A 19,097-nucleotide genomic window follows, 5' to 3' on the forward strand; every position below is an offset into this window, starting at 1 on the left:
CGTCATAGTGCAACACACTTGAAGGCGTGTGGTGTTTCCTGGGTGTTGAGTAGAATGTTCTATGGTACATGACTGTGTTATTTAAAAATGGCATAAGCGTGGCTGGAGCAGGCATTGAGCTCCGTGGTTAAGGCACTGCCTGGGACGCCTACATCCTATCAGAGGGCCTGGGTTCGAGTCCCAGCCCAGCTTCTAAATCCCACCTTCCTGCTCATGTGTGCCCCGGAAGGCAGCAGGCGACAGCTCAGGCACTTGGTTTCTTGGGCCACTGCTCCCCACAACAGGGGAGGCCAGGGCCCAGGCTCCTAGACTTGGCCTGGTCCATCCCTGACCTTCATGGTCATTTGGGCAGTGAATAAAGGGTTCCCTGTCTCAGTAATTCTGGCTTTCAAACAAATCTTTAAAAAAACAAAACAAACTCAGGGAAGTCAGCTGTCCAACCAGTTGGTGGCACGGACTAAAAACCAAGGCAGGAAGAAGCCAGCCTGTTACCGCCTGCCCCTTCCCTGGGTCAACCAACAGTGGGCATCACTTAACTCGATTCTTTTAGTGAACTCGGGTACAATGGCCTGGTTGAGGGGAAAAAATATCACTCATGGCTCTCATGAGCTCCTGATGTATTGAATACATGACTGTTAACATGAGACGCGCTCACCCACATACCACCCACAGAGGCGCCCGTGCCTCCAGACTCCCACCCAGCCCACCCTGAGCAGAGGCCTGGCTGGAAGGGAGGGGGAAGGACACCCCACGCGGGCTACACACGCTGGGCAGCATGACCAGTCTCACGGGATGGAGAGGCAGAAGCCCCTGCATTGGCACTGAGTTGAAGTGTGGCTGACAGCTGGAGAAATGCCCCACAGTACACAGCTTGGAGCGAAGCAGGGAGCAGCGGGGAGGCACGACTGTGCTGGCTCCAGGGGGAGGGGGTAAGGTGGGGTGGGGGCTGCCCAGTCTATCCCTGCCCCAGCCAAACCCCCACGGGCAAAGCTGACAAAAGACCCTCATTTCCACGGAGGCTTTGGTTTCTGGGTAATGCCTCCTGGTCGGGGAGTCGTTGGCACTGAAATGCTGACGGCGAGCGCCCTGGGTGTCACGAGTGGGCTCCGGAAGGTCACCCCCGATGTGGACAGCCTGGGATTCCGAGGCTCACGCGCATCGGGGGTACAGGACGTGGGGTGAGCGGAGTCAGGACCACTGAGACAAGGGAGGGAAGGGGAGCGCGCCCGCCCCTGCAGGCGTGGGGAGCCCACGGGGCCAGGGGACCGCCTTCTGGGCTCTCCCAGCACCCTGGGCTCTGTCCCCGGGGCGGCAGCAGCAGCAGTGGGATGCACTGCTCGCAGTGGGGTCTCCCTGGGGGTGGGTGGTGGCGTCCAGAGGAGTGTATGGAGCTTGGCTGTGCTCCCCTTTGTCGTCCATGAGGTCTGCCAGCTGCTGCCTTCAGGCCGGGGGCCAAAGAGCGACTCGTCGCAGTAAGATGGAGTGTGGCTGATGAGTCTGGGAGAGAAAGGCAGTGAGCTGAGGGGGGCTTCACAGCCCCCGTCCGACATGCAGCAGCAGCCAAGGAGTCCCTGCCATCTAGCTGGGCATCCCAGCTAGGCCATGCCTCACAGGATCTGTCGGCTCCTCCCTGCTACTGTTCCCCCAGTTGGTCTACGGCCATACCACCCTGAACACGCCCAATCCCGATCCACCGGCCCCTTCCCACCTGGACCCCATTCTGCATCCCCCCCCCCTCAAGCCCTGCCTGGCCAATTTGCATATTCCATTGCCTTGCCATGCTGGTTGGCTCAGAAGAGGCCACCTGACCTAGGTCTGCCCTTTGCTGAAGCTACCAGGAAGATGACTTTCTGCCACCTGTGCTTGCTGGGCCGGGGTGGAGATGCAGGGCAGAGGTGCCCTGAGGAGGCAGATGTCCAAGGGCAGCATGAGCCCCAGAGCCCTTGGGCTGCTCTAGTCAGTTCTGCTGTCCCAGTTAGTGTAACCAGAGTCTTTAGTTTTTCCTACTTGCTGGAGTTTTTCATCAGCTGAGCCATGGCCCCTGCTGCTGTGTGGTCCGACTGTGCAAGGCAGAGTCTGCCTGCAGAGGGGTCCATTTGGCAACTGTTACTACTTCTGTTGCTAACCCAGCAAATCTCCCCAGCCTAGCCACTCTCAGCTCTTCCAGCTCACCCTGGGCATGCCTGCGTACCGCCATGCAGTCTTGCTAACTTCCCTCTTTCCCCCACAGCCAAAGCAACCCCCCTGCAAAAAGGGGGGGGGGTGAGAGCCAAGTGGCTCCAAACTAGACACCTCCCTCAAATCCAAGTCACCCAGCAGTAAGCACCACTGCCCACCAGCTTGTCTTTCTAACCTGCTCCTGCAAAGCAGCCAGGCCCACTTCCAGAACTACCTGCCAAATTCGGGCACTCCCACATGGGTCCACCAGGGTCATGGTCTCATGGCCTGTGCGCACTGTCTCAACCTTTCCCCGTATTGGGTTCCCATGCTCCTCCCTCCTTTACCCCTCCCGCCAGTCCCACAAGTGGAGGGTCCCTGGTCCTGTTTCCCACATGGAGATCAGATTGTTCAAGGTGCCTGCCCCAGGTCAGGGTTGGGACTGACCCTCAGGCACCTCTCCCCATCCCATTACCTGTATCTGTTCTTCTTCTTCGGTGTGAGGGTCGAGGTGCTGCCCCCAGACGCTGTGGTCTCACAGTTCCCCCTGGCTGCTGGGGTCCTCGATGTGCCTGAGCCCACCACTGCTCTGGCTGGGCGGGCTGTCTCCACCCAGGGTGGGTCAAAGTCTGGTGGGGGCAGCTTGGTGCCCGCGGGACTGCCAAACAGAGACTCATCCACATAGGACGCCCTGGCCCTGACCCTGACCCGGCAGCGACGCATCCCATTGCCGCTGGCCGGCTCCTCCGGGGGCTTCATGCTGTCCGCAGTCACAGGTGACCATAGGTGCGCCCTGCCTTCCAGGCCCTGCCGCCGGGGCTCCCTGGGAAAGGGGATCAGGGAGCCATGGCTGAGCCAACAGCAGGGCTGGCAGACAAAGGTCCCCTCCCAGGGCCAAGAGGCCTGGCTGCCTCCTTCCCTCTCCCGGGGGAAGGCCAGCTGCCTGCGCCCAGTGGGGGGGGGGGGGCGTTACGGACATTTAGGGGTGTCCTGTCCTGTTGGGGAAAGGAGTGCTGCAGCCCGGAAACAGAAAGAGCTTCATGCCAGCGGGAGACGCAGGCAGTTTTCCACATCCTGAGGGGGGAGACGGGGGACGACCACGGCCGCCACGGACCCTGCGCCTACCTCGTGCAAAGAGCTCAGCAGGCATAGCCTCGCTTCATCCTCTCCAAAGCCCTGGGAAGCAGCTAGGATCCCATCCATTCGCCGGACGGACCCCAAAGCCGAGGCGTCAGAAGGCGGAGCGCCACGTGCGGGTCACACCCGGCCAACTGCAAGGCGGGAGGCACAACCTGAATGTGATGTGCACCCACACACATCGTCACGGAGCCCCTACGCCCACACCCCGTGTCACGCCAGGGGTCTCCTCCTCCCTACCTGAGCACCCCGGCTCGCGGGCGGCCCACACAGGTCGGTGCGCGCTGCATCCCAGGGTTCCGTCGCAGCTCCAACAGCTCGGTCCCGGTGACCCGGGGCAGCAAGGGCACTAAGCGACAGGCGCCCAGCGCGCGCAGCCACCCTGCAACCCAAAGCCGGTCCCAGGCAGCAGGACCTCCCCGGCCAGACCCATCCACACCGCGGGGGGGACGCCGCACTCCATGCTCCCGCTCCCCGAGACACGGACCTGCCGTGCCAGCCCCGGAGCGTGAGCCCGTCGCTGGCCTAGGCGTCCGGCGGCTGCTGGAGCGCGGCGTGCAGCGTCGAGGCCTTCTGTCTTCGTGGCGGGTGCCCAAGGAGCATCCTCCTCCCCCCCGGCCTCGGCTGCACAGTTGGTTCGTCCCACAGGCCACGCCCACTTCCGGGTTCCCTGCGCCGGGGCCCGCATGGCGGCCGGCACGCGCGCGGCGTCCGGAGCGGGGACGCGACCCGCCATGGCCCAGTGGAGGAAGAAGAAAGGGCTCCGGCAGCGCAGGGGCGCGGCCTCCCAGGCCCGCGACAGCGACTCGGAGGACGGCGAGTTTGAGATCCAGGCGGAAGATGACACCCGGGCCCGAAAGGTGGGACACGCGTGGGGGACCCTAGTGGCGGGTCCGGGCAGCTCCCCACGGCCTCAGTTTCCCCAGCTGGGCAGTGGACTGGGCAGAGCGCGTGGGGAAGGCGGCCGGCTTGAACACGCGTCTCGGGGCCTGCCTCTCCCGCTGCTTCCCCGGGGTCGGGCCTGGCCTCCATCGCGTCCCCCTCATTGGCTCCTGCCTGCCCGGGGGACGGATCCGAGTGCCCGTCGGTCCAATGAGAAGTGCGGGTGCCATTCCCACTTGGATCGTTTGGGGCGTTCTCGGGGAGGAGGTCCTGGTGGATGGAGACAGTGGCGTCCCCACGAACAAAGTATTATTATTATTTACAAGATCTTAGCCATGCATGGCTGCGTGCCAGGCTGCAGGCTCAGGGCACAGAATTATCGTTGCATCCTGTTAACCCTCTGGGCCAGCGACTGGCACCCTCGTTTCCCGGTAGCAGTAGCTTCTGAATAGTTTTGGGACCAAAGCCTGTAACCTTGGCATGATGGAGGGACAGGTGTGAAGATCTGCCATCCTCCCAGGCCAGGTCTCACAGCTGGCAGAGAGAGAGGCCCAGGCCGTGCCTCTGCAGGGCATGCCGGGGGCATCTGCCCTGGGCCCTGCTCCTCCCTGCTGACCTGGTCCACCCACCAAGAGTGACGCAGCCCCTGTTGATTCTTCCTAGCCGGGCCCCAGCCGAGCCCTGCCTACCTTTCCCAGCTCGGAGTGCGCCTCGGACGTGGAGCTGGACACCCGGCAGATGGTGCGGGCCCAGCAGAGGAAGAAGAAGTCGGGGGGCTTCCAGTCCATGGGTGAGCCGGCCAGCCAGTGGGGCCATGCCCCGTGTACCACAACATCCCAGCCCTCGTCTTGTGACCTTCTGAGGGTTCCGGGGGGGGCAGGTGTTGTTGGGGATATCCACTTTCCACCTCAGAGTGCTTGGGTTCGAATCCCAGCTGTACCTGAGGTTCCGGGTTCCTGTTAGTGTGGGCTTTGAGGGACAGCCATGGTGACTCATGGAGCTGGGCGTCCGCCACCCAAGTTCCCAGCTTTGGCCCCCCGTCCAGCTCATACATCTTGTGCCCAGATCGGAACGCAAATAGGGTTGGCCGTGGGCAGGTGCGTCTCCCCAAGTGCCGGCTAGCCTTTCTGTTCCATGGCTGCTCCCCTCTGCTGTTCATTTGTGCCCGGTGACCCTGACGGCTGCCGTGTCTCCAGGCCTGAGCTACCCCGTGTTCAAGGGTGTCATGAAGAAGGGTTATAAGGTGCCGACGCCCATCCAGAGGAAGGTAAGGGTCTCTTGGCAGCCCTCGGAGCCCACCCACTGGGAGACCTCCTGCTGCTGAGCCCCTGCCCACATGCCTTGTCCCTCTGGGTGCATGCTGGTGTCCTCAGACGGGGTTCTGGGAAGGCGCCGGTCAGGAGGTTGAGCCGGAGTCACCCCAAGGATGGGGCCTGTGGGGATAGGATCAGGGACCCTCCCTCTGTATCCCCGTACCCCTGCAGACCATCCCCGTGATCCTGGATGGCAAGGACGTGGTGGCCATGGCCCGCACGGGCAGTGGCAAGACGGCCTGCTTCCTCCTGCCCATGTTCGAGCGGCTCAAGGCCCGCAGTGCCCAGACTGGGGCCCGTGCACTGGTGCTGTCGCCCACCCGGGAGCTGGCCTTGCAGACCATGAAGTTCACCAAAGAGGTGGGCCCTAGCAGCGGGCAGCTGAGGGGTTGGGGTGCCCAGGCATGAGCTCCAGCAGCCCCCCTCACCCTCTCCCTGTGTCTCCACAGCTGGGCAAATTCACCGGCCTCAAGACGGCCCTGATCCTTGGAGGAGACAAGTAAGATCCCTGCCCCGTGGCTCTCATGGGCACCGGGCTGGTCAGCAGTGCCTGCACATAGCCACTGTCCTGGATGCCCAGGGGTGTGTCATATGTGCACAGAAGCCAAGGTGTCCACCATGCCTGAGGACACGGTGGAGCTGGGACCTGGCTCCAGTCTGCCCTGGTCAGGACAAGGGCACATGGTGGCAGAGGGGCCTGGGTGGCAGTCTAACCTGGCTGATGCAGGCAGTGTTCATTGCTGGGGCATCATGGGCAGCTCCGCTGCTGTGGAGTAGGAGGGGGGATCTGGGGTGACCCCGTCCTCTGAGCACCCTTGCTTGTCACAGTTCTGTGTGATTCCACTTGCGTCTCCTGTTGGAGCAATGCCTTTGCCTAGTATTTCAGCACTAGCTTTCCCTCTCTGGTCAGTGTTCTTTGGGGTGAGGGTCAGAGCTCAGCTTGGCACTTGGTTGTGGGAAGGGAGAAACTACAGAGCCTGTTCTGTCCCCCAACTCCCCTCCTCTCCCCTCCCCAGAATGGAAGACCAGTTTGCGGCCCTACACGAGAATCCCGACATGTGAGTGTGTGGAGCAGGGGTGAGGGCTGGGGTCTGCCCCCAGGTGGCCGGGGGGGACAGGGCCCGGTGGTGGGTGACTCGGCCATTGCACCCCTGGCAGAATCATCGCCACCCCAGGGCGGTTGGTGCACGTGGCCGTGGAGATGAACCTGAAGTTACAGAGTGTGGAGTATGTCGTGTTTGACGAGGCCGACAGGTGAGGGGGCTGCACGGGAGCCCGGCGCCAGGGCCCCTGGCTGGGATTGTCTGCAGGATAAATCGCAGAGGACTCGGGCTGGGGCAGAGCCTCGCCCTGCTGCCTCTGCCAGCGGGCTGGAGCGGCCACTGGGGTCTCCGAGGCCCGGCTTCCTCCGTCACCCATGGATGGGTGGCCTCATCATGCGCACGGAGCCGAGCCTAGCACACAGTGAGGGCTGCTCATGCTTGTTCCGGCCTCTCCTATCTATGAGATGACTTACTTCAAAGGCACTGACAGAGGCAGTGTGCCTCCCAAATGCCCAGGGCCAGGCCAGCGCCCAGAGTCTGGAACTCCATCTGGGTCTCCCACATGGGTGCAGGGGCGCAAAGTACCTGAGCCATCTTCCCACCGCTTCCTGGGCAGGTCAGCAGGGAGCTGGATGGGAAGGGGAACAGCTGGGACTGGCAGTGGCGCTCCCGCCTGCCATGGGGTGACCAGGGGTGTCAGCCTGCTGTGCCATCAGGAGCCCTCTCCTCCCCGGCCCGCTCAGGCTCTTCGAGATGGGCTTTGCTGAGCAGCTGCAGGAAATCCTCGGCCGCCTCCCTGGGGGCCACCAGACGGTGCTGTTTTCCGCCACACTGCCCAAACTGCTGGTGGAGTTTGCTCGGGCAGGTGAGTGGGCTGGGGGCCACTGACTCGGGGTAGGGAGCCCAGGGTGATGCGTTGTAGGGTGGGGAAGGGGTCTTGCCCTCAGAGACCCCCGATCCTGTTCCTTCCACAGGCCTCACGGAGCCTGTGCTCATCCGCCTGGACGTGGATGCCAAACTCAACGAGCAGCTTAAGGTGAGGCTGGGCCTGCCCCCGTTTCCCTGGCGGGCCTTGCAGCTCCTGGGGACCCGCACTGCCCACCCTTCTCCCTACAGACTTCCTTTTTCCTGGTGCGTGAGGACACCAAGGCCGCCGTGCTGCTTCACCTGCTGCGTAACGTGGTGCGGCCCCAGGACCAGACGGTGGTGTTTGTGGCCACGAAGCACCACGCAGAGTACCTGACTGAGGTGGGCAGGGTCTGGCTGGGGCGGACCCCGGGGGACCCTGCCTGTAGCACCTTCTTCTCCATCTGGAACCTTGCCCGCAGTTCCACGTGTGGCCACCAGAGGGAAGCACCAGAATGGGACACAGGGCTTCAAGGCTATTTTTGTTTAGTTTTTTTTTTTTAACAGGTTCGCTAGGGTCCATAGACACAATTCTAAGAATATAATGATTCTTTCCTTGCCCACTCCCACTGTCTATTCAATTATTTATTATGAAAAAGACATACTAACTTGGTGAAATTGTGTCTTGGAGTGGGTGTTTAGCTACTGGTCAACATGCATTTGATTTGATTAAATTGATTCATTGTGGCAGCCGTTGTCTGAGCTCCCTGGCACCAGCTCGTGCCCAGCAATCGTCCGTCTTCCCCTCCTGCCCAGGCCAGTGGGCACCCTGCCAGCCTGTTCTTATTTTGTATGGTAGATTTTCAGTGTCCAGTATGGCTTTGTTTTTTGTTTTGGAGTTTTTTTTTTTTAAACCCTGTGTGCAGTGAGCTGTGGGAAGGCCCAGGTCATGTGGAGCAGCCCAATGCGTTTGCTCAGCTGCATGGTCCATGTGGCCTTTGGCCAGACCAAAGCCAAGGGAGGCACTGTGCCCAGAGCCTGTGCCCGCCCCCACCCCTTTGCCCCGTCGGGCAGCCACCTGAGGGCTCATGTCACAGGTTCCACTCAGTATGCGTTCACGGTGTGTCCTCTGCGTAGCCATGGGGGCTGCCGTGGTGCCCGGGGTAACAGCTGCAGAGGGGCATTGCGGAGTATCCACCACACTACACCTCTGTGCATCCATCCAACCCTCTCACCTAAGCACATGGGGCCAGCGGTGTCCCATTCTGCAGACAAGGAAGGCGAGGCATGGGCTAAGCTCCCGCCACAAGTCTAATGGACCTGAGGGAGCCGTGGCACACAGCATCTCCTTTGCCACTGGACTTTCCTGTGGGGCGGGAAAATCCAGTGGGGTTGGGGTCTCCTGGTCCTGGCCCAAGTGATCTTACCACCCCGCCATCCTTGCTCCATCTGAACAGCTGCTGACGGCCCAGGGCGTGAGCTGCGCCCACATCTACAGTGCCCTGGACCAGACGGCCCGTAAAATCAACCTGGCCAAGTTCACGCACGGCAAGTGCTCCACACTCATCGTCACGGACCTGGCCGCCCGGGGCCTGGACATCCCCCTGCTGGACAATGTCATCAACTACAGCTTCCCTGCCAAGGGCAAGTTGTTCCTGCACCGTGTGGGTAAGCAGCCCCCTCGCCACCCTGTGCGCCCCCGGCTCGTGCCCCCCATCTCCCGGTCTGCTGCCTGGGTCCTGCCCAGTGCAGTCTCACAGCCACCCCCCTGGAGCTCTGTCCCATCAGGGCCCTGCTCTGTCCTTGCTTGTGAGAGGATTGTCATCGTGGCGCAGTGGAACAAGCCAGCACTTGTGACACCCGACCTGAGCGTCGGGATGAGTTCCAGCTGCTCCATGTTCAATCCAGCTCTGTGCGGATGGGCCCAAGACAGCAGCAGAGGCTGGCCCAGTGCTCAGGCCAGCGTGCGTCGGAGACCCGCGTTAAGTGCCCAGCGCCTGGCTGTGGCCTGGTCTGGCACCAGCTGTTGAAGCCATCTGGGGAATAAAGCAATGGATGGAAGACCTCTCTCTCCTTCTAAGTTACTCTTCCTTTCAAATTATTTTTAAAAACAAAACAAAAAAATTTTTTAAAGTTTTTTTTAATCGCAAAGTCAGATATGCAGAGAGGAGGAGAGACAGAGAAGATATTCTGTCCGCTGATTCATTCCCCAAGTGGCCGCAACAGCCAGAGCTGAGCCGATCTGAAGCCAGGAGCCAGGAGCTTCTTCCAGGTCTCCCACATGGGTGCAGGGTCCCAAGGCCTTGGGCCGTCCTCGACTGCTTTCCCAGGCCACAGGCAGGGAGCTGGATGGGACGTGCAGCAGCTGAGACATGAACTGGCGCCTTTAGGGGAGGATTAGCCAATTGAGCCATTACGCCAGGCCCACCAAACAAAAATTTCTGAGAGAGGTAGGGACGAAGGTGCCACCCGTGGCTCATTCCTTGGTGATCAGCAGCTGCAGTAGCAGGAGAGGCTGGGCCGGGCCAAGTCTGGGAGCCAGGAACGTAACCCAGGTCTCCTACATGGGTGGACAGGATGCAGAGAACCTGGGCCATTCGCTGCTGCCGGCCAGCTCTGCCACGGCCGGAGCTGGAGTTGGCAGGCAGAGCCAGGAAACAAGCCCAGATGCTGTGCGGGGGTCCTGGGGGTCTTGGTGGCCAGCCGCACAGCCATCACTGCAGTTTGTTGAAAAGCCTGTGCGTTACTTGGGCTGTTGTAGTGAAATCGCACAGACAGGGTTCCCCTGCGTGTCTTGCCTCTGCAGGCCCAAGTGTCCTCCGTGCTGCGGGTCGGGGGCCATGTGTGGTCTTCGTGGTCTCTGCTCTCAGCTTCACACTGCCAGCCCACTCCTGCATGCTTGCACTCCCTCCATCCTTCTTGCCACATCTCTGTCAGTCCCCAGATGTCCCCTCTGTGTCGGGTGCAGGTGTCCACCCTCTGGGGTGGCCTCATCTCGGCTGACGAGGCCGACAGTGACCCTGGGTCCAGCCAAGGTCGCGTTCTGAGGCGCCAGGGCAGATGGTGGCAGGGGAGGGGACTCAGTGCACCCACTGCTTATCTGTGTGCACTGGGAGAACCAGAAAGACGAGCATGGCTGCCAGAAGGCACCGGGCCAGGGCCTGGTTCCCACTTGGTGGCCACAGCCCTGTCACCACAGCAGGCGCCAGCCACAGAGCAGGGCCGGGGGTCATGGCCCATGTCCCCACGGCTCCCCAGGGAACTTACTCAACCCCACAACCCACGGCACAGGGCAGGGACTCGTCAGTCTCCAGGTGACAGACTAACCCAGCGCGAACCACGTGGGTCCACACAGCTGGACACAGCAGTTTTGATGTGAGCTCTTCCTGTTGTCACCCTGTCCCTCCCGTGGTGCTTGGCAGTGAGCACCTAGGGCTCAGTAGGCCGCTCTGCATGCCATTCAGGTGAACCAGCAAGCAGGGCTGGGTGCCAGTAAAACTTTATTTGCATAAACAGGCAGGGGCCTAAGCTGTGTGGTCACCCCGCACACAGCTCTGGTGTTGGGTTGGAGATCTTCCACTCAGCAAAAACCTGACCATCCCTTCCATAGGCCGCGTGGCCCGGGCCGGCCGCAGTGGCACAGCCTACTCTCTGGTGGCCCCAGACGAGCTCCCCTACCTGCTGGACTTACACCTGTTCCTGGGCCGCTCCCTGGCTCTTGCCTACCCCAGTGAGGAACCCGCAGGTGAGTGGAGGGCGGAGGGCATGGAGGCAGGACACAGCCTGTCCAGGCTCTGGGAGGGCTCAGAATTCCATTCAGCCGCAGAGCCCTGGGCACAGCCCCTGCTGTGGCTGGTCACACCCTGTTTCCAGGCACTCGGCGTTAATTGTCGTGGCTGCTGGCTGCTGCTGTCCTTGCCAGCATTTCTATTGTAGCTGAGTAGTTTTCTTAAAAGACTCATTTTAATTTTATATATTGGAAAGGCAGAAATGATGGGGGGAGAAATCTTCCATCCACTTCCATTTGGGTTTACTCCTCGAATGCCTTTGCAGCCAAGGCTGGGCCTGCCCAGAGCCATCATCTGGGTGACATGGGTGGCATGGGCCCAAGCGCTTGGGTCATCCTCTGTTGCCTTCCCAGGACCATTAGCAGGGAGCTGGATGAGAAGCAGAGCAGCCAGGACCTGAACCTGCGATCTGATTAGGGATATTGGCTGCTGGGCCACAACGGCAGCCCTGTCACTGTTTCCTTGGCTTGGGGCCTGGGGGCGGGGTAGGGGGCAGTCATGGGGGTCAGAGGGCAGCCTGTGACCAGGGCGCTGCGTGGGCTGGCAGGGGACGACGGCGTGCTGGGCCGGGTGCCACAGAGCGTGGTGGACGACGAGGACTGCAGCCTACAGCACAGCCTGGAGGCCAAGCTGGAGCTGAGGAGCCTGGGCCGTGTGGCCGACAACGCACAGCGCCAGTACGTGCGCTCGCGCCCCGCGCCCTCGCCCGAGTCCATCAAGAGGACCAAGGAACTGGACCTGGCCGCGCTGGGCCTGCACCCGCTCTTCAGTGAGTCCGGTGCCCAGGGCCGGAGGTGGGCAGGCAGCGGGGCAGGGCCTGGGCTCACACTGCCCTCTTGCCAGGCTCACGCTGCCAGCAGGAGGAGCTGCAGCGCCTACAGCTGGTGGACAGCATTAAGAAGTACCGTGCACGGACGGTGAGTGACCGCCACGGCTGGGCCGGGTTAGAGCTGCACTCTGGGCCCCAGGCAGCCCCCAGCCCTGGTTCTGTGTGCCCCTCAGAGGAAGCCCTGGCACCATCACTCACTGCGGGGCAGGCAGACTCAGGGCCGTGGGGCTGAGACGGGACAACATGCCCTTGGCCAGCAGAGGTCTGCAGGTAGCCAGTGTCGTGAGTGGTGTTCTTGGGAGCCCCAGCTTTCTCCGGCTGCGTGGCCTATGGCAGGTAGCTTGCCCTCCTCAGCCTCCCTTCCTAACTGCCCTGCAGATGCCACCAAGTGTGCCCATCAGGAATGCCAGAGCTCCCCCAGCTGGGGGCGGGGTGGGTGGCCCGCAGGCAGAGTTCCTGAGTGTGCCCTCCGCAGACCATCTTTGAGATCAACGCCTCCAGCCGGGACCTGAGCTGCCAGGTGATGCGCGCCAAGCGACAGAAAGACCGCAAAGCCATTGCCAGCTTCCAGCAGGGGCGACAAGAGCGGCAGGAACAGCAGGAACGCCCAGCCTGCCCTGCCCCGCAGCAGGAGGAGGAAGGGGAGGAGGAGGATACAGAACAGGGGGTGGAGGTACTGCTGCTCTCTGGGGAGATGGGAGTCCAGGCGCCCCACAGGGCTGTCCCCAGAACAATACAGATGGGTGCGTGTAGGTTTGGAGTCCCACCTTGGCTGCTCAGAGAAGCCATGACTGAACCTGGCTTCCGATGTGCTGTGGCGGGGCCTGGTTCGTGTTCCCATCCCTTATCTAAAACCCCGAGCCCAGGGGTGTTTGGAGCCCGGAACCTGCAGGGTGTGGGCACCCAGTGTGAGGTGACACCCCTCCGCCAGGGGCCTTGGCATCCCGTTCCATGCCACAAACTGCCCAGGGCTGCAGCTCCACCTCCCGGGCATCCAGCAGGGTTGGCTGTGTCAGGTGTCTGTCCCAGCACACTCCTGGGAAGGGACAGAGGAGGAAGGGCTGGCGGCACTGGGTCCTGTGCAGGAAGGCAGGGTTCTTGGATGTCCCTGTTGTACCTGCCTGGTGGGTGGGCTGCTCAGGGGCCAGCCACCTAACGCTGGACCCCGGTGTGCCAGACCGTCTTCGCCGAGGTCGTGGGCCGGAAGCGACGTCGGCCAGGACCCAACCCGGGAGCCAAGACCAAGAGACGGAGGGAGGAGGCCTGGCAGCGAGAGCAGGAATTCTACGTCCCCTACCGACCCAAAGATTTTGACAGCGAGCGGGGGTGAGTGGCCAGCCAGGGCCCAGTAAGCAGGTGGGGTCGGCTGGGCCCCAATATCCCTGGTCATGTCTGTCCCTGCCCTGCAGCCTGAGCGTCGGCGGGGCCGGGGGAGCCTTCGAGCAGCAGGTGGCTGGGGCTGTCTTGGATCTGATGGGGGACGAAGCGCAGACCCTGACCAGGACTCAGCAGAGACTCAAGTGGTGAGTGAGCCAGGCCCCGTGGTGCTGCCCTCCGTCTGGCCGCACGCAGTGAGGAGCCTGACCCGGCTATCCTTGCTGCTGGGTGGGCACCCCAGTGCCAGGGGCAGGGGGGCGGGGTGCCGTGTATCCAGCACCTGCTGCCTTCAGACTGCCATGACAGAGGGGAAGCTGGCCCCAGGTGCAGTCGCCGCAGCCTCCTCAGCTCCACCTCCCGCAGGGACCGGAAGAAGAAGCGGTTTGTGGGCCAGTCAGGACAGGAGGACAAGAAGAAGATCAAGACCGAGAGTGGCCGCTACATCAGCAGTTCATACAAGCGGGACCTGTATCCAGGAGGGCGGGGCAGGGGCGGGGCCTAGGCTTTGGCCACAGCTCCTATTGGTGGGGCAGCCGGGGTGGGTGGGGCCTCCGAGGGCTTCACTGATGCTGCCCAGAGCCCTAAGGGTCCTTAACGCAGCTCCCCAGCTACAAGAAGTGGAAACAGAAACAGAAGATCGATGATCGGGACTCGGAGGAAGAAGGGGTGTCTGACCGGAGAGGCCCAGAGCGAAGGGGCAGAAAGCAAGGTCGCAGCCAAGGTGAGGGCAGGGCAGGGCCGTGTGGCCACCTCAGCGGGAACCCAGGCACGTGCTTCCCCTCCCGGGGCTGTGTCCGGGGCTCTTTGGGGTGCCTTAGCCCCTGTGTGTCTGCCTGCATCCCCCCACCCCCACCGGGGGCTGAGCTTTGCTTCTTCCTGTGTGCTTGGGTCTGCTGGCTCGCTCGCTCTCTGCTCATGTTTCTACTCTGGGAGGAACTGGCACTGAACACGAACAGCCTGGGGGCCTCTGGGTCCACCCAAAGCCTGAGCTCCCTGAACCCCGTGTCCCTGCAGGTGCATCCCAGCCGCGCGCCCCAGGCGGCCCCAGCGGCCGCGTGCGCTCCGAGCTCAAGACCAAACAGCAGATCTTGAAGCAGCGGCGCCGTGCACAGAAGATGCGCTTCCTGCAGCGTGGGGGCCTCAAGCAGCTCTCAGCCCGCAACCGCCGCCGGGCCCAGGAGCTGCGCCAGGGCGCCTTCGGCCGCGGCGCCCCCTCCAAGAAGGGCAAGATGAGGAAGCGGATGTAGGCTGGGACCGGGGCTGGACAGCAGCAGGCGGCCGTGGTGCAGCGGCCTTGCAGGTCCCTGTGCGGGGGTGTTCAGAGTGGTGATGGGGGTCTGTGTACTCCCTGGAGAGACGCTGGACTATGGTGCTGGAGCTGCCAGTGCAGCGGCTTCCCCGTGGTCCTGGCCACGGCACTCTGAGCCCCAAGTTCTCAGGTCAAGGGCGGAGTTCACTTGGAATAAACCTTTGCTGAGCGCCTCGGGCAGTGCAGGAGTGCTCTCTGCTGGGGCGCGGGGGGTCCCAGCGATCCTGTAAGGGTGTCGGGTGGGAATACACCCTGTGCTGGCCTCCCGGGTGCCCCATAGTTGCCTCTGCGGAGGAGGTGAGTCACCCATTGGAGCTGGCCAGCTGACAGATGCCACCACGGGGTGGAAGGGCGTGGCTGCCCTGAGCCCAGAGGTCACAGCCTGACTGCCCTCTGGTTCCCATCCTACTCCCCACCCCCCTGTGGGTTCCATGGGCAAGGGTGATCCCTGCCTGCTGAGCTCCCAGGACGGGCCAGTCCCGAGCAGGGCACTCATTTGGAATCTGCCGAGTGCTGAGTGTCAGTGACTACTGTTTATGCAATCGTTTATTCGAGATGTAGGCAGCTCACCCCCTCGCCACCCCTTTAATTCATTCGCTCATTCTCCACACGCCTGCAACTCCCCAAGCCGGGAGCTGAAGCCAGGCACCGTCAACTCCATCCGGGTCGCCCACCTTGTAGCAGGAACTTGTCACAGGAGTCATCACCACTGCTGGCCAGGGTCTGTGTTCACAGGAAGCTGGAGCCCTGAGCTGGCCCCGGGTGCTGCAGTGAGGATGTGGGCATCTTAACTGCTAGGCTAATCCCTTGGGGGGTGCTGGCCCCATGGCACTCGGGCAAGCCTCCCCAGCCCCGCCCACCTGGGTTGGGGCCAGCAAGCAGGGGCTGCACCTCGGCCTGCGCAACACGGGCCAGTGTGGCTGCAAGGCCCAGGATGAACAGCTTCACCTGGGGACAGACACAGGAGTTGCAGCCCCCGGCTCCTGGGAGGTGGTGAAGCAGCGGTCAGGGCTAAAAGCCCTATACCCAGAGGCCGTGGGCCGGGTGCGAGGCTATTCAGGACTCAGGAGACTTCCTGTGGGCCGCTGTCCCTGTCTTTGTGCCAGACCCGTCAGCTGGCCCATCAGCTGGCCTGTGACCTACTCTAGTCTTGCAGGCTACCCAGCTTTATTAAGTTCATTAACTCATTGGGTGATAATAATGAACTTGATGAACACCCAGGGGACCCCCTGCCCAGTGTTGGCAATGGAGGGTGGGGTTGCATCTGTCTCCATCAGAGGTGGCAAAAGGAAACTCGCCACCTCTCATCAGCAGAGGGGAGCTGGGAGAGTAACATGACCCAGTTAGCTGCCAACTCCAGGCAGCCCCTGTGGCCTGCAGGGGACCAGGGAGTGTATGTGCGTGGCAGGGGTGGGGGTGGCACTCCCATCAAAGCCTTTTTCTCCAGCAGGGGCAGAGGGCTGATGGCCAACTGCCTTGTGTGCCACCTGAATCCTGTATCTTTCCTGAGGTTGACTTACATCTCATCAAGTCCCCCAGGCCACACTTGGGGGGGATGGAGGCAACAATGAAGTTGACCAATGCAGGCATTTAGCTGGAACCCTGACTGGAACTGGGTGAAGGATTGGGGAGGGGGAGCCCTCTACATCTCAGAGGGGCTCTGCTTCAAGACACAGCACAGGTATGTGGGGTCTGGAGGCCCTCCTTCCAGCTTGAGCCAGTGTCGCACGTTCCACAGCCTTGCAAACCAGAAGAGATCATGGTGCAGGAGGGCAGGCCAAGTGCAGCCCCCTCCCCACACCCCTGTCCTGCTCCTTAGGGATCCAGGAGGGTTAAGGGAGAATTATAAGCCAGCCCCAGCCGATGCCAGCAAAGAAGGGCACGTAATGACAATGTGGATTTGTGACCTGTGACCATAAGCAGGACTCCCAGGCAAGGGCCCTGACCACTGAGAGTCACGCGTGGCCCGGAGAAGGCACCTCCTGCTTGCAGGAGATCACGGTGGTCTTAGAAGGGACCTCACATGCTCCAGCTGCCCCTCTGTGTCCTCTACGTCCAGAGTCGGAGGTTGCCTCTGGTGCTGACACACAGCCTGGAAGAGGTTGAGCGCCGCCATCCTGGTGCGGCCCAGGAGCAGGGTCTTTGCAGCGGCTGTGTTCTGGATCTGGATCCACTTAGATTCCTAAGAATCCCCCCCGAAACACACATAGTTAAGACAGAAACGGACTCCAGAGGGTGGGGCCAGTAGCACCTGCCGGCCATGAGCCGCGCTCCAGGCCATCTCCCCAGCACACACCTGCCCGAGACCTTACCCACTGCAGCGTGCGCTCCCGCGCCGCCTCTAGCCGCTCCTGCAGCTGTGCGCGCCGCTGGCCCTGCCCCAGCAGCTCGTTCTGCCAGGCATCTCGCAGCCGCTGCAGTTGCGCCCGGGCTGCGTTCAGCTCGGCCAGCCGCTCGCGCGCTGTGAGCCTCAGAGCCGCCTGCGTGTCGGCCAGGCCGTCGAAGCGCGCCACCAGCTCGGAGACCTCCTGGAACTGCAGCGGGGCGCTCGTCTCGGTTTTTTTCCTTCTCCGGTCAATGGGTCGACCACAACAGAAACCCCAGGCGAGGACTTAAGCATCACGTGTGCCCCTGGCACACAGCCCCGTTAGTTCTTGGCATGCAGGCGGCGCTCACCTCAGGCAGATGCTCTAGCGCTTTCTCCAGCAGGCGCGCGCAGGGCTCCAGGCGCTGCAGCCTGCGCTGCAGCTGCGCGTGCTCCCGGTGCAGCTCCTCCAGCTGGTCCCGCAGCCGCAACGCCTCCGCCTCCCGGTGGCCCGCCAGGTGCCTCTCCCGCGCCGCCCTCTGCAGTGCGCGGCTGCGCCTGGCCTCAACCTCCTGCAGAGATGGGTGGGGAGGAAGCCATGCTCAGGACCCGGGAGCTGGGCCTCCCGCCAGCCACCTTGACATGGCCAAGCCGGAGCCTGGGTGGCCCGCGCGAGTCACATTCGCCCTGCAGCCCTTCCCTGCGGGGTGGTGGGCCGACTCACCCCTACCCCCACAACCCCACCCCAAGGGTGCACCTGCCTGCAGGAACTTGTCGGAGCGTGCCAAGGACTCCTTCAGCGCCTGTTCCTGCTGCTCCAGCTCGGCCTGCCGCTGCCGCAGGACTGCCATTCTGGCCTGGAACTCCTGTGGAATGGTTGATGCGTTGGGCGGGGGGTGGGGGGAACACAATGTTTTCTCGGTCACACTTAGCCCACCCCCAACCACCGTTCCTAGTCTGGAGCTCAAATCCACCCTCTCCTGCATTGACCCCAGTGACTCTTGCTCTATGCAAACCCACAGATGTCCCCCTGCTTCCTGCCACTCCAACACCTGTACATGCCTTTACCCTCTGCCTGACTGCTCCTTCTCAGCCCCTCCCCCTTTGCTGGGTAAGCCCTTTCAGCAAGCCCTGAGACTTCCTCCAGGAAGCCCTCCTTGACTACGCATTGGCATGTGAAAGTTGGAGTCCTCTCTGGGCTCCCACAGGACCTGCTCAGTGCTTCCCCCTCTTACTTGGGATAGGGGGTGAGACTCCCAGACCTCAGGGTGGTGCCCCCACAGGGGAGCTGCTTGATGCTTGTGCATCTTAGCACCCCCCCAGCCAGGCTCACTGGATCTCCTTTGGCAGCTGAGGAAACCATGGCTCCCCCGGGGTACCATGTCTATGACCTGCACGGAACTGCCAGGCCTTCCAGCCCAGCCTGCTGCTCACCAGCGCCGCTTGTCTGAAGCTCACCTCCCTGTGCTCGCGCAGGCTCTGGTCAGCATCCGCCAACTCCCGTCTCTTTTCCAAGAGTCGCAGCGCTGGCGGAAAATGGTCCACGCTTTGCTGCAGCATCTTCCTGGAAGGGCTCAGAGGGAAGCTGGGGCTGAGGGAGTCAAGACTGGGGGTCCCCCAACCTTCCCCAACCCATAGTGCCTGCCGGGCCCACCTTGGGTGGCTACTGGCTTGGGAATTCATTCAGGTAACAAAGGGGCCTGAGCACCTACTTTGCGCCAGGCACCCTGGGTAGAACTTGGGACAGATAAAAACCCCCGCCCCGCCCTGCAGGAGCTGGCACTCCACTGGCAGCTCCAAAAATCAGGTCCCTAAATAATCATTAATAAAGCTTGGATTTGGTGGGTGCTGCGATGGTGTATTGACTCACTCCATTGTGCAATCATGAAGTCTCTGGGGAAGTGACCTCTGGACAGAGATGTTGGGAAGAGGCAGCCAGGCACACAGTGACTGCAGGGAACAGAATTTAACCTCGGGAACAGCCAAGACCCTGGGAGGGGAAGAGCACTAGGAGGAAAGTGTGATTGCAGACAAGAGGGAGGAGGCGAGAGGCTCTTGAGGGCTTTCAGGGTTGGTACAACTCTAAGCCGGGGCAAGGGGCGAGGCTGGGG

The 19,097-nt window shown here is 62.2% G+C and overlaps 3 protein-coding genes across 4 annotated transcripts; 1 reads left to right on the top strand and 2 right to left on the bottom strand.

Annotated features, from left to right (window-relative positions):
- Positions 1-1,004: 1,004 nt before the first annotated feature.
- On the bottom strand, positions 1,005-3,683 carry RITA1 (RBPJ interacting and tubulin associated 1). The gene is made up of 4 exons (XM_040986845.1): positions 3,535-3,683; positions 3,283-3,428; positions 2,633-2,980; positions 1,005-1,497 (listed from the first exon to the last, which is right to left on the bottom strand). The coding sequence occupies exons 3-4, from the start codon at positions 2,914-2,916 to the stop codon at positions 1,005-1,007; spliced, it is 777 nt and encodes a 258-aa protein (XP_040842779.1). The 5' UTR covers positions 2,917-2,980; positions 3,283-3,428; positions 3,535-3,683.
- Positions 3,684-3,991: 308 nt separating this feature from the next.
- Positions 3,992-14,854, top strand: DDX54 (DEAD-box helicase 54). 2 transcript variants are annotated; one of them, XM_040986948.1, is made up of 20 exons: positions 3,992-4,154; positions 4,840-4,966; positions 5,373-5,443; positions 5,661-5,849; positions 5,939-5,988; positions 6,506-6,547; positions 6,648-6,743; positions 7,276-7,397; positions 7,507-7,568; positions 7,649-7,780; positions 8,836-9,046; positions 10,989-11,127; positions 11,694-11,935; positions 12,010-12,083; positions 12,471-12,668; positions 13,173-13,321; positions 13,405-13,518; positions 13,736-13,840; positions 13,981-14,093; positions 14,387-14,854. In XM_040986948.1, the coding sequence occupies exons 1-20, from the start codon at positions 4,029-4,031 to the stop codon at positions 14,617-14,619; spliced, it is 2,595 nt and encodes an 864-aa protein (XP_040842882.1). In that variant the 5' UTR covers positions 3,992-4,028; the 3' UTR covers positions 14,620-14,854. The 2 variants fall into 2 exon arrangements, with proteins under 2 accessions (XP_040842882.1, XP_040842883.1); XM_040986949.1 differs by having other exon boundaries at positions 10,989-11,123; positions 11,714-11,935.
- On the bottom strand, positions 14,826-18,861 carry CFAP73 (cilia and flagella associated protein 73). The gene is made up of 8 exons (XM_040986846.1): positions 18,857-18,861; positions 18,445-18,550; positions 17,748-17,852; positions 17,358-17,558; positions 16,994-17,215; positions 16,705-16,863; positions 15,542-15,629; positions 14,826-14,905 (listed from the first exon to the last, which is right to left on the bottom strand). The coding sequence occupies exons 1-8, from the start codon at positions 18,859-18,861 to the stop codon at positions 14,826-14,828; spliced, it is 966 nt and encodes a 321-aa protein (XP_040842780.1).
- Positions 18,862-19,097: the final 236 nt, after the last annotated feature.

The sequence above is a fragment of the Ochotona curzoniae genome, unplaced genomic scaffold, assembly GCF_017591425.1.
Source record: "Ochotona curzoniae isolate NIBS_2020 unplaced genomic scaffold, NIBS_Ocur_1.0 contig_46, whole genome shotgun sequence".
Taxonomy (NCBI): Eukaryota; Metazoa; Chordata; class Mammalia; order Lagomorpha; family Ochotonidae; genus Ochotona; species Ochotona curzoniae.

What these genes read in the sequence shown, in the direction of transcription:
- RITA1 (XM_040986845.1), bottom strand. Translation starts at nt 2,916, where the DNA reads ATGAAGCCCCCGGAGGAGCCGGCCAGCGGCAATGGGATGCGTCGCTGC. An exon ending in AAGAAGAAGAACAGATACAG is followed by an intron (nt 1,498 to 2,632) that starts GTAATGGGATGG and finishes TTTCTCTCCCAG; the next exon opens with ACTCATCAGCCACACTCCAT.
- DDX54 (XM_040986948.1), top strand. Translation starts at nt 4,029, where the DNA reads ATGGCCCAGTGGAGGAAGAAGAAAGGGCTCCGGCAGCGCAGGGGCGCG. An exon ending in ATGACACCCGGGCCCGAAAG is followed by an intron (nt 4,155 to 4,839) that starts GTGGGACACGCG and finishes GATTCTTCCTAG; the next exon opens with CCGGGCCCCAGCCGAGCCCT. An exon ending in CTACACGAGAATCCCGACAT is followed by an intron (nt 6,548 to 6,647) that starts GTGAGTGTGTGG and finishes CACCCCTGGCAG; the next exon opens with AATCATCGCCACCCCAGGGC.
- CFAP73 (XM_040986846.1), bottom strand. An exon ending in GCTCCGACAAGTTCCTGCAG is followed by an intron (nt 17,559 to 17,747) that starts GCAGGTGCACCC and finishes CCATCTCTGCAG; the next exon opens with GAGGTTGAGGCCAGGCGCAG. An exon ending in CAGAGGGGCAGCTGGAGCAT is followed by an intron (nt 15,630 to 16,704) that starts GTGAGGTCCCTT and finishes GTCTGTCCCCAG; the next exon opens with GTGAAGCTGTTCATCCTGGG.